At 49.4% G+C, this 13,660-nt stretch overlaps 1 protein-coding gene across 3 annotated transcripts in view; it reads right to left on the bottom strand.

Moving 5' to 3' along the window:
* Positions 1 to 13,660, bottom strand: part of LOC135898548 (zinc finger protein rotund-like) — a 145,887-nt gene that overhangs the window by 79,455 nt on the left and 52,772 nt on the right. For all 3 annotated transcript variants that reach the window (XM_070534598.1, XM_070534597.1, XM_065427560.1), the window contains one exon: positions 2,849 to 3,060. In XM_070534598.1, the coding sequence (XP_070390699.1) occupies positions 2,849 to 3,060 (212 nt within the window). The remainder of the gene's footprint in view (positions 1 to 2,848; positions 3,061 to 13,660) is intronic.

The raw sequence follows: 13,660 nt of genomic DNA, 5'->3' as shown, positions 1-13,660 counted from the left end.
TGTCTGTTCTCAGCGTTTAAACATGGCGGCCGTTATATACGTCTCGTGGCTCTCCTTCGTGGAGGGCACAAAAACGCTGCCTCGGAAAGTAAACAGAACTGTCGACAAAACATAAAAATAAATAAAACAAACTGTCTTCTTGCAAGGTAATGCTTTGTAAACGCGACTGTGACGTCGTCCATAAACTTACTTTTCCCGCGCAGCATGGTGGCATGAAAAGCATTTCTGACGCCAGAAGGACACTGTTAAAACGATATCAAGCAGGTCACTCGACTTGCGGCAGCTGTCTTTCGTTCCATTTCGTTTATACTATTTTACGGTTTTCCTAATCCGCTTAACTTTAGTTTTCATCCTACCCTGCCGTTCATCAATTCGGCCTGCCTGGACATGTAGTGGCTCCACACAGAACTTCACGCACATTAGACGCACGTTAGACGTGCGGCATCGCATGACTGCAGGCCGCAAGCATTGCGAAAAAACGTGCAAACACGTTTGTTACGGTGGCCATATGTTTCTAACGTCTCAGATGAAAAAAAAAATTAATTCTGTGGTTTTACGCGCCAAAACGTCCGATATAAGCTTCTAATGTTTCGGTAATACTACACTTTGATCTTACCCAAAAATAACTGCTAGATGACATGGCAAGCACGACAGAATGCATAAAGAAACTCCGGTGAAGTGGACAATAATATTTCGTTGTTGTTGTCAGACAGCACTTGTCCTGTCTCTCTCTGTCCGTGTCTGTTGTTTCTCGCGCTAATACAATGCTCATGTAAGAAAAGATTGACAGTCAACCTGGCCAAGATTTAGCTTTTGCCTTTCAGATTTAGATATCCCATCAAAGGCAGAAATTCTATCCTTAGGCAAGCACATGCTCAATTTGAACCAAGTCAGAATGAAATGGGTTGCATTAAAAAAAAAGTAAAATTATAGTGGCTGCTAGAAGCAATTGTTATTATTCCGGCTGTCATTCCTTAAGAAATAAAAAAGAAACATTTCGGAAATTAGTGTATTAGGCGTAGAGCCCCGCATGTGACACCTAAATAAAGAAAATAAAAAATCCCTTATCATAATTCCATAAGCTATCTTCGCTAGAGCTTCTAAAGTTGCTAAATTTAATTTGTTACAAGCAACTTTATATAATGCCAGAAATTTGTCAATATGACCTCAAAAAAATCATGCAGTAGAAACAACGGTTTTACATGAACTACATATTATATGAAACAATATTACTTATTTAAACGTTCGATAGGTGATACTACTTATAGAGTAGCGACATTTTTAACGTCGTGCAAGTATAGTTAAATTCAATGGCTAATTTCCGTTCAATTTCTTTGTTTTCTCCAATATCAGTAAAACGTTTGAAGACGCAAATGTCTGCTTCCAAGAGTTGCTAAAAATTCACGCTCTCTTTTAAGTGCAGCAAATTTCATTCAAATTGGTTCAGCGCTTGCCTGAACTGGCATTGGAACATTTCTGCGTTCAAACAGGAGGAATAAGGAGCATTTAGACCACTTGCTTCCTGCGACGCGGTGGCTTAGCGGATATGATGTTGCGCTTTGTTAAGCACGAGATCGCGGGATCAAATTTCGGCAGCGGCGGCCGCATTTCGATGAAGGCGAAATGCAATAAACGCCCGTGTTCCGTGAATTGCGGGCACATTAAAAAGGTCGCCTGGGGGTCAAAATTAATCTGGAGTCTCCCACTACGGCGTGCCTCATTTTGAAATCGTGGTTCTGGCACGTAAAACCCCAGAATTCATTCCTTCGTTTCACCGCTTGCTTCGCTTTTATATATAAAACGGTGGGCTTAAGCACAGTGAGCATCACAGTAAAAAATAAGGATTTATATGACATTACTTTTTAAGAAACTTTTCAAGAAACTTTTTTATGAACTTTTTAAGCACAATTGCCTTAACAAATGTTTGCACCTAACATGCACTGTTATCTTACTCGTTTTTTTAGATGAAAAAAAAATCTCATGCAAGTCCGTGGGGCGGCTATGGGACATTCTTGCGTTTCGCATTTATTCCGGCGAAATAAAAGCTGATAGCCCTGAATCTTCCGCACAAACATCCCGCGAAATTGAGGAAGTGTGCGTGCGTATACGCAGGGAAGCGAACTGAGCAAGCTACCCAGCAACTCCGACACTGCCCGAAAGCAGCCTCCTGAACTCGGCAACCAGTCCGACTTGAAGCCCTCCCGTGCGCCTCTCAAATAATTGAATAAAAAAAATAATAACTTTCGGTGCGCCCGCGTCTTAACCGTATTCCCATGAACTAACTTCTAACCAGTGTGTTAAGCTGCCACAGTTTCCTTGATTCGGCACCGCTTTCGATCCATGCATACTCGACAATCGCCGTTCGTCGAGACAAAGCGTCCGCTACGACTCGGGTATGAGCAACGCCTTGCGCAGCACGTGCCTTGGCAGGCGTCTTTGAGGACCACATCTATCCCTCCCTGTCCCCACCATCGCCAGTCAGAAGCGTTTTTCTTAACCCTCGCCCTTCCACCCATAACAGGCTATATAACAAGCTCGATAGTGTGGACCAGTCAAGGCCAACTTCTTCGCGACCTCCTGTGTTATAAACTGTGCGAATTCCTACCTAGTAAGGACCTGCTCACTGTTGTGTACAGCACGCCAAGGGCATTTTCCCAAAACGAAGGCGCTGATTAAGCGTTGCTATTTGCGAAAAACAACACGCGCAGTCCGCGTGGCCGCGAATGCAGCTCGTCGCGCTGTCTCGACCCAAGCATGCAGCGGCCAGCAGGCATGGCCCGTGCACACGGGCTTCTCCAGCGCTCTACGCAGCGGCGAGCGGACGGGAAGGCGCGTCACGGGCACGTACCTGTGGGCACATCTTGCACTGGTACTTCCTGGGCTGCGTCGGGTGGCCATGCGGTGCAGTGGTGGCAGTGGCCGCGCCGTTGGCCGCCTTGAGCGGCTGCGGCGCGGCCAGCATGGGACTGGGCGTGCCGGCCGAAGACGACGAGCCGCTGCTCGACGGCCGGCCGCCACCGCCGTACATGGGCAGCAGGTCGCCTTCCTCCAAGCTCGGGCCTGCGAAGGTCAAACAGGGCGCTGGTAAGCGCAGGTCAGCCCTGCAGGACGACGCTGCGAGCCAGCCCGAATCCAGAACAAGTTGGCAGTCACCGTAGGCTCAGGTCGTCGCTCTTCAGCAAAGAACTAATGAAAACAGTTCGCCAGTTTAGTGCTAAACATTCTCCCACAAGTTGGAGGCAATCACAATCGCCCATGTCAACATACTAGGCTAAAGGCACAAGAAGATACCGTTCAGCTAATCCATAGGCTTTCCCCAGGAGCTCCACCAACGTCGTCCGTCACTCATTACAAGTGCTATAGTATCCGTAGAACTGAGACCGCAAGCACATTGGCTCTTTTGAAGCAATTTTAGAACCGCTCTTAAAGTTAACAGCGCTACTTCACCACATTCTTTGTTAGAGATTCGGTGGATTACCGCGCGCATGTAGCCAGGCTACTGACGACTGCCTCGAGTTCACCGCAGGAGCAACGGACGGAACGTAGCGATCTCTCAAACACGCGAAGACCTGACCTGATGTGGAGCGGTCAGAGTCCGCGCGCCCGTCATAAGTTCGCCTACGCCCGATAGCTTGTCTTTTTCTTCTGCGAGCTTCAAAAAAGTTCTCCCGGTGGCATATAAGATGACCTCGGCGTTCCCAGAGAATTCAAAAGCGTCATAGTAAGCAGGATGGACCCCTCCGTCGCCGCCTAGGTACTGCAAGGCACATGTGCCGTTAGTAAGAATTCCACGCATGGCCACTGGCAGCGTGGCCTGGAGCGTCAGCACCAGTCTCGATCGCGTGAACATGAGTGCGGCCCGCTGCCTCTTGGGTAGCGCGACGTGAAGCCTAGCTTGCACGACAAGCGTCTTGGACGCCCGAAGTTATGGACTCCGACTGGACGAAAACGGGGCCAAAGGCGACGAGGTGAACGGGCCCGGGCTCTAACTCGGCGGCGACATCTCACCATGGGAGCGATGGGTGTGGGACTCGGCCTGGATCTGTGGCCAGCCCTTCTGTCCCGACAGGAACGACTTGAGCTTCTGCAGCGAGATGACGGGCGTCGCGCACGCCGACCCCGGAGCCTGGGACGCGCCCAGGCATGCCGGCGACTCCACGAACCCGCACGTGGCCAGTGCGGTCGCCGACCGGTCAAACGGCGCGCGTCGCTACACGGCTGATCCCGCTGCCGGCTGCTGCTGCTCTCGCTGCACTGGCCGCTCGGCAGAAGCGCCGATGCCAGGTTCCAAGGGAACGCCGCCCCGCGCGGCGCCGATGACGCAACCACGCGCCCCTCATTTTGCCCCTTTGTGTGCGCGGGCGGGCGCGCGTTGTTTGTGCCTTGTGCGTGTTTTGCTGCGAGACCCATTTGCATGCTCCCTCTCCCCAAATCGAAGGGGTTCCCCCGGCGCGCACGGAGTCACCCTTTCGCGAGGGCGCCTCTCAAAAACAAGCACACCGTGTGCGTGTGCTCTTGCTTGCGACGATCGATGCCCGCCCGTGCTCCCCACGCGCCCGGCGTCGTCATCACTGCTTTTGCTCTTGCTGCCGCAACGCGAGCAGCCAGCTTCAGGCACAGAGGCTGTGCCGACGCCGCTGCTGCTGCTGCTGATGCCGCGCCGCCAAGATGAGAGCGTGCAGCCACCCCACCTCCCGAGGGTTGGGAAGACCCCGAATACCACGAAGCTGCACCGACGCGTCTCCCGTGCCGTGGCACTTCTGGCACGTGGCACGTGTCTGCGCATGGCGCACACAACAGGGGCATGCGGGGACCACGAACGAGTCTCTTGACGGAGTGGGCGCTCACGGTGCATCCCAGAAGACTATTCCTAAGAGGCCGGCTAGAAACTGTTCACACATCTCGCCGCGGTCGCCTTTCGATGCTTACGCTTGTCGAACAGAATAGTTGGGAGTACTTGGCGGCTGGTATTCGAGGAGGTGGGTAACGTGTGTTACGGAGCTGCAACCCGAACGTGTGCACTGCACAGTGTTGTTGCAGCTGTGGACGCGTCAAACTTGACCATTTCCCCTTTATCTGGAAAGGCACAAGCTGAGGAAGGAACAAGCGGCGAAGGCGCAAGAAGCGTCTGCTGTCTTGCTGCCGAGTGGGGTGTCAGGCGTCTAGCTGTTGTCACATGGACGCATGGACCTGCCGTGATGTGGTGTGCGCACGTCCGAAGACAACGAGGGTGTTGAAAATCGTCAGGTATGCAACGCATAGTCTGAAGAGGCAAGCACCGACAGGGGTTGAAGAGATAGGACGCCTAGCAGGCCATCGCGCAGTAAGCTAGCAGACGAGCGACACTCTGCAGTCGAAGCGGGGTAAAAGGAGCCGTCAAGCAATGGTCGCACATACAGTGAACGCGACTGCGCCGAAATGCCTCAGTAAGGCGGCAGGTCAATGTCAAAGAGAGGCGTGATATTGCAAGGTATAGCAAGGCTGCGCAGGCGTCAGCAGCGAAGCGGGCGCTGCTGGTGAACGAGCGATGCAGAAAGCTCCGTAGTTCATACATGTAACTAGTCGGGTTCGTGCTGCCGAGCGATAGCTGAGCTGCTGCGCTGGACCTGCATGGACGACTGTGTAGGTCCGACGAAGCGAGTGAGAATTCGACGACGGGCACCAATGCCTCTATCCATGAAAAGCCAAACAGTGGAATATTGCTGTCATCGTGAAAAGAAAAGAGCAAGGTTGTGGGCTGATGTTTATATAAGGCTCCAAAAGCAGACAGAGTTGCCGTCTCGGACACACAGGTGTGGTGCGACGCTCTTTAGAAATTTAGAAATTTTGATTCGGATGAAGACGAAGTGTCTGCGACCCAGGACGCTATTTCTCTAGCTCAGCAGTTTTCGCTTGATTTTCTGCGAACATATTTGGAGAGCCGCCATGGTTTGTGGCGCGTATGCAAGTTGACGTCCCAGTGCCTCTGACTGGAATGGCGACTTCAGCGGCGGCTACGTCTAGGAAGCGGACCGGCCTCCAGAGCGACGCCGACGGCGATGACACCTGTGCGTACTCGCTCAGCAGTAAGGACTTCTCCGATGAAGCCTTCGAGCTTGTGCGGAGCCGCAAGGCGAAACGAAGACACACCCCCAGGGCATCCATGTCTTCGAGCACGCCAACGGTAGGACCAACTAGAAATACCGCAGTCAGTACGATTCTATTTGTACCAGAACTAGCTACCGACAGCCTTAGGCGACTCAACAGAGTCTGTATCGGTGCAATTCAAGCGGTTGCGCCAAATCAGGTCACAGACGTTACAGTCAACCCACGAAGAAATGTGTTGGCTCTTGACGTCACACGTGAGACTGCGCTGAGAAATTCGACTAAAGTTACAGAGCTTGGTGACATAAAGCTCCGCCCGTACATCCCCCTCGACAATGGTTCCACTACTGGTGTCATCTACGACGTGGACGTCTCCATCTCCAGCGTTGACTTGCCGATTCTAGTGAAGCCTGCCATTGATGGCGTCGCCATAACCCATGTGTATCACCTCAGCAAATCCCGCTGTATGAAAACAATTTTCAAGGGCGAGACTCTGCCTTCGCACACCAAGGTGAACCACTTTAGGCACCCTGCGCGACCATTCATCCCAAGGCCACTCCAATTCCGCAATTGTATGAGGCTGGGACACGTGAGCGCCGTGTGCAAGAACACGAGAGTTTGCTCATGCTGCAAACTCTTGTGCAGCCACGGTTCTGCACCAAATGCACCAATTGCCTTAGGTCCTATCATGCTTCCTCGAGGAACTGCCCCAAAATGAAGAAAGAAAAGGCGATCTTGAAGCAGATGGCGAGAGACCACTCGTCTCGTCGGGAAGGTGGTCCAGCCGTTAGAAAGTGACGCTCCCTACGCCGTCGGGCTCCAAAGAACGCTGATGCCTATGTGAAGAGTGCGTCCCATCCGACAACACCTCCTACGCCGCGACCTAAGCCTGGTGTAATCCAATCTAAATCTGACAAGGTCATGGCGGAGAACAATGCAACTTGGTCAACACTACTAAAGCAACAGCCAAAGCCAGAACAATAGCGGAAGTCACAACCGAAGCTGCAGCCGATGCCACAGCCGATGTCACAGTCGGTGGCACAGCTGATGCCACAGCCGGAGCCGGAGCCAAGTCAAGTGATACAGCTGCGCACCGCTGTAGAGTGCACAGCGCGGGTTCCTGACAAATTGCCCGAAGAAGAGTGACAAGTGGTTATGATGCCCCCTGCGGTCTCCCATGAATACTTTTCCAATACTCTTGAATAACCTGCACACTCCGTCAGCACGAAGTGCAATTCAAGTGCTGGAAGGTGGCTTCAACGTGCATCACCAGCTATGTGGAAGCACCAAGATTAGCTTCAGACAGCAGAATGACGGCAGCCTAACGTATCGGCGGAGCACTTGCTTTGATTCGACTGATTTTAAGGCGCTTTGCTGCGTGCACACACAGTGTTCCTTCTATCCCGTTTTCCTCTTTCTGTTCCCCCTTTCCCTTCCCCCGGTGTAGAGTAGCAAACCGGACGCTCGTCTGGTTGACCTCCCTGCCTTTCCTCTCTTTGCTATCTATCTCTTGAGCCCATGTATACGCGCAATCCACCGAGCAACAACGCTGCTGCGCGTGAATTACAACACTCTTACCGGATGAGCGCGCGTCCACTTGACACCTTCTCAATACATATGGCATCGTTCGTGGTACTGTGAACGCATCTCGAGAACACGAAATCGACGCAGTGCTGCTCGTGCCGAACCGTTTCCTGAAGATACGAACAGCGTTTGCGCTAAAAACGCGTTTGTTCGACGTTATCGGCGCGCGGGCGAGCGTCGGTCGACGCCTTGGAACGCATTGGCCGCGTCCGGTTACGTTATTTGGCTGCGCCAGCGCGTGGAACCATCGGTCGAATTATAGAGGCTGCTCTTCTCGCCAACGTGACGTAACGTGTGCGCGCGCTCACGCTACGTCGGACTATCTATGTTTAGCCCTTAACTCCCTTGCGCGAGGGACATGCTAGCCTCACCCGACGAAAGGCGGTGTACGTGCTCGAAGTGGTCGAAGACTAAACACATGCGATTGAATTGGCGCCCCTTGCTTTCTGACATTTCCCCACTTCTCAACAGACACAGAAGATCGCGCGCCATACGGAACGCCGTGCGACCAAAAGAAAAATGTCCGTTTGTGTCGCACCGTTCGAACGAATACACGCGACATCCTTTGCCACCACAACGACGTTAACACAAGCTTTTTCGGAAGAGGCCAATTGTGATGCGAACAGGCCGTAAACAGAGCTAACCTGAAACATTATTTCGTGTTTGCTTTTGGCGAACTACAGTGGCTTTTGGCGTACCTCGATGCCGGGTGCTCCGGTAGCGTAGGTCGGCAGTGTTGTTTATCTCGATAGCACCTTTATTAGCACCCTTGAATGCTGCTCTTGTCCCTGGGTATATGTATAGTTCGGCAGTTTGCTGAGCAAGATGGTAATACTTTCCAATGAAGCCTATCAGGGACGTTCACGGTGTTACAGAAAGGTAAGTCGTAATCGCCAGTAAGAACTCCGTGCCCTTCCACTCTGTAAAGAAGAATTACCAGCGAAGCTGTGCATGTGGGCCCCTTATTGGGGAACTGCACCTCCACCGCGGGTGGGCCCGGCATTGCACGATCTTCGGGATGGGCGCAGGTATGGGGAGTGCTTAACGCCTGCTTCACATCCTCCACGGGTCTGTCCGGCATTGCACTATTTTCAGGATTTTTTTGTCTACACACGGACACAATCCTGAAGGAACTAACCCTTAACAGCTTCGCTGTGAAAATATGCTCCAAGTGGTTATCGATTGAAGCGGATCCCTCACACCGCGTGCATTTCAGGCGCACCCGTTAGCGTAAGATGGACACGCCGGCGCGAGGCGACGCCGAAATCACGTGCGTCCAAAGCCCATGCAACGGGAGTGAAATTTATGGCTGGGCCTGCCTGTGCATACAATAATCGATTAACTAATTACTTAACTGACACAAAAAGTGACGCGACTGAGCTCATAATCAGATAACTGCTCGCTGCGCAGCTAAGGGCTCGGCAAAACAAGTGAGAAAGAAGGCATGCTGCACATTAAGGGTTCGGTATCTAAAAACAACGTATGCAGCATGCTCCATAACCCTTATTATAAAGAAGAAATATATCTAACGGGATGGAACGTGCAGAAACTGCATATTTATGGGGACGCCGAGCTGGCGGACTCCGCAGCAATTTCGACATTGCGGAGTTACTTAGCGTGCACTTAAATTTAAGTACACAAACGCTTTATTTTTTATTTTTTTGCATTCCGCCTCCCACGGAATGTGGCAGCCACGGCCGGGAATCCAACTCACGACCTCGTGCTGAGCAGCTGACGCCATAACTACTGAGGCATCCCTTTATATCCAATAATTCCGCAGGAACGTACGGGGATCCAATATAGAAATCCGCGTATGTTCCGTATATTGTATGAGATTATTGGATTTGGGACTTATACAAGGCATATGGGTTATTTCAATATGGTAGAGAACGGACTGTGCGCGTCCACCAAGAAGCGTCCATGGTATTCAAGAACGGGCTGCGGTGCATGAGAGTAAATAAAAAAAGATTCCTGCGCCAACAGACGACCATACCTCACGTATGTGTGTTCAGCAGGTATGATATCTTGTGCTCGTCTGATTAACGCAAGAATATTCTTAGTTACCGTCCACGCCATGCAGTCTGCGGTATGATGTGGACACGCCGTGCAAGCTCGAATGATGGAGAACCTACTGTATACTGCGTGTGCGCCAAAAATAATGTGACTTTGAACCTATTTGCAGAAAAATGCGGATGGCCACTGAAACAAAAGCCTTCACAACCAGCCGAAACCGCAGCAGTTAGTTTGAAGACGACAACGTCATGGCATTCGCCTGCTTCGTCCAGCAACTTCACGCAGCCGACAGAGTTACCCACAAAAATTTACTAGATGGAAGAGAGAGAGAAAGTAGTGTACTACTTGAAGAGGTTAGCCTAGCGACAGGATACTAGGGGGGGGGTCTGGCGCTAGTGCGTACGGTATGTGCAAGCATAGCGCTTTAGCCAGTGATGTCACATGGATTTGCCTAAACGTCGCCCTCCTTGCATTAAACGGCTTTGACAGGGGTAGCACTTCGCTACGACAGACGAGTTGCCTTCGTGTGTATAAAGGAAAAAATTGATGGCTCGAGAATTTGGAAACCGTCTGAACACAAAATACGAAGAAATCCTTGTACTGCACCCGTCATTCCTGTGGCCAGCTGAAGGATTGCAGCGACTAAGTTCCCTCCGGTAATTTTTGGCGGAGGCTCTACGGTGTGACCCATGGTGAAGTTGACAATTAGGCGCACATTGTGGTGCTGCTGTGGCCTACGACTTCTGCCAAAATAAGACGCCGGCGACAAGCGTTTTTTTTTTCCTCACTGCATGCGGACGGACGGACGTGTCGAGAAGCAAAAGAGAACCACCATCGTAAAAACGCATGAATAGCCAGCGCAGCTGCTGGCCTTGCGTTTGGAAAGAATGCCCAGCGTACCGACATTTTAGACTTATACTTCAGCGATAGTAACTTTGGTTGAGTGCATCTTGTAGTGAATGAATTGAAAGAACGTGTCTTTCATCTGGCAGCCAATCGTCTGAAAGCTCCAAGAATCTCAAGGAATCTTAATTCTTCGCGTATTCAGCACCCCTCCCTTCCACCTTCCCCATTACACAGAAGTATACGCCTGGCTCCACAGCAGCGCTTTAACAATGCCGTATCCGCATAACCTAGCTGAACGATTTATTTTCTTGGAGACCAGTTGCAGCTGTGCAGTCGAATAAAGTAAAAGAGACGACAAGACCTACATCGATCCACTCTATACACGGAGCAAATATTCTATAAATACCATTGTGTTAAATCAGGGCGGAATTATACTCGAACTCGACACATATCTTCGCTGGTGCCTCATCATGCGGTGCCTCAAAGCTCATCCTGCACTTTGTTCGTGCCTTCCACAGGAAAAATATTCTCTTGTCAGCTTGACATAACAACATCACCGTCATTAGCCGAATTTTGAGAGAATAAAAGAGATCAGACACCTACTGTTACCGCATCTTCCGTGGGACTGGGCTATCGTTACCAAATCCAGGGCAGCTTTGCGAAAACTGCACATGTGACACACCAACTTGAATTGGCTTTTAAAGACAACGCATACTTACTCCACTTGGCATGTAAAACTATTCATCCCATAGCTTTTCAATGGTTTCCATCGCGCTGCGGCATATCGGGCAATGGAAGAGTGGACGCGGCAGCTCGTAAGGGCCGCCAACCACAGAAATACACGGAATATATTTTTCACAGAAATTGCGACGTCGACACTGGCAGAGCGGTATTTTCTCAAGGAGCGAAAGAAACTCTGTTCTTCCTCCCACGGACACGATTAATTGTTGTATTATATTGACCACGATCTTCCCTCAAGGCTTTGAAAAAGACTGCTCCGGAAATTAGAAGTAGTCTACCATCAGATACGACAGAACGTGACGTGCACGCACAGTCTCCTCTGGAGCATTGGTCAAGCTCCTGTTACGACAACTGTGGCTCCGTGGAATCCAACGGACATATTCTATTAGATGGGCACGTTGTACTAGATGAAAGAGCCATATACAGAACAAATATGGCAACAATCTGTCAAGGCCCTTAGACACTACGACGCATATAAAGGCTCTGGCACACTCCACCAATGCAACGTCAAGCTCTCGATTTCTTGTTTGATTACCTTCAATTAAAGGGCTTCATCTAAATAGTCTAGCTGAGCTGTTATTCGGGCTATGCAAATCGTATAAAAAGCCAGCAGTGAAGTCAAGGCGACACATACATTTGGACAAGTAGAACTCAAAAACGAAATGAAGATACCAAGTGGTGTTATCTTATTTTGGTTTTGTTTGTTCTTGTTTTCTTTTTAAACCCTTTTCTCTCCTTTTTCTTCTCTTTTTTCCCCACTTTCTTCTGCCCTACTCTTTCTAGGGCCTTTCTAGTCTCTCCTCCCCCCCCCCCCCCTGCTTTTCAGAGTAGCATGTAGAAGTGAATGCGCCGGCAAACCTATCTGGTTTTAAATAAACAGCTCTCTCTATTCATTCTGCAATGGGCAACTTCAACGTACTTCATAACATTTAATTTCAGTAAGAATTCAGGTGAGGTGTTGACTCAGTATGCCTATGGCTTGTTTCACAACTGAAAATTCGGTATAACCACATGTACTCTTTGAACACGAAAAGCGATTCCACAGCACAGCCTTTTCACCAATACATTAATTTCTCTTCTACAGTACAACCCGCGTAAGTTCTGGAGCATAAGCTAATGGCACAAAAATAGCAAATAATTAAACGTTGTGACGATTACGGTTCAGTAATTCTGAGTGACAAGGGCTGTTAAGCTTTACAGAACATGCTTAAAACCGCGTTTCTTTTTCTTTCTTTTCTTTTTGCTGACCGACCTACTGATATATCAAATATAATCAACTCTGGTCCTCTTTCCATGGACCCAGTCATTATCAACCAATTACAACTTTTTGATCTTGTACTACACCACATAAAAATTTCAGCCCGCGGCCGGTGACGGAATTACTCCTCAATTTCTAAAACAGGCTACTATCTATTGTTAAGTCCCTTCTTTCTTTTATTCAGTTTTTTTCCCAGTAATTGAAATGTGCAACATTGCCCTGCGATTGGATGGCGGGGAAAGTGATATTTATCCCTAAGCCAGGTGAATCAACCAATCCATTAAACTGCAGGCCAATCACTTTCACCGGTACCTCGTGTGAGCTTCTTAAACATATTTTGTTTACTTAAACAATTTCTGAAGAAGTAGTAGGACATAACCACTTTTGTGGAACTGAAAAACTTCTTTCCAAACAGTCACCATGGTTATAGAAAGCACCACTTTCGCGAAACTTAATCACTCCTCTTTACTAACGACTTGCTTTAGACACTGACCGTGCTTCTGTTACCGACTGCATTTTTCCTGACTTGCACATAGCTTTCGATGCCGCTTCTTATCGTCCCCACTTTCAAAATTAAGCATGTTAAAGATTCACCCTAATTTGTAACTATGGATTAAATGTTTCTGATCCAACAAGACCCAGCATATAACTACCAACTGCCATAGCTCACACACCTGTTCTGTAGCTTCGGTAGCTTCCGGTATACCACAAGGCTCTGTCCTCAGGCATTTATTATTTCTTACTACATTAACGACCTCCCCAGCTTCGTTTCTTCAACAATCAAGCCAAAGGCCGATGATTGTGTCCTCTGCTGCGTAATAATTTATTCGCTTGATTGTACTCCACTTCAGTCTTATCTTGGGAGTACTACTTCTTTATTTTCTTTCTTCTTTTTCAGTTTTTATCATTCCTCTGGCGCATGCAATCGAACGTAGGAAAATGCAAAATAATGAGAATTCCTCTTAATGCTGCTCGCAATACTATGCCTCTTTATTCCATTATCACTTTTCAGTTGTCTTCTGCTGATTTCTGGTAACACGTTGGTGTCCATATCGGTAACAGTCTGTCACGGAATACGTATATTAACTTGGTGATTAACCGCATTCTTCCTTTTCTTTAGCGCTGTATTTTTTT

This window comes from Dermacentor albipictus, chromosome 2, assembly GCF_038994185.2.
Source record: "Dermacentor albipictus isolate Rhodes 1998 colony chromosome 2, USDA_Dalb.pri_finalv2, whole genome shotgun sequence".
Lineage (NCBI taxonomy): Eukaryota > Metazoa > Arthropoda > Arachnida > Ixodida > Ixodidae > Dermacentor > Dermacentor albipictus.
The sequence above is the reverse complement of the archived record's forward strand: the minus strand, read 5'-3'. Positions and strand labels throughout refer to the sequence as shown.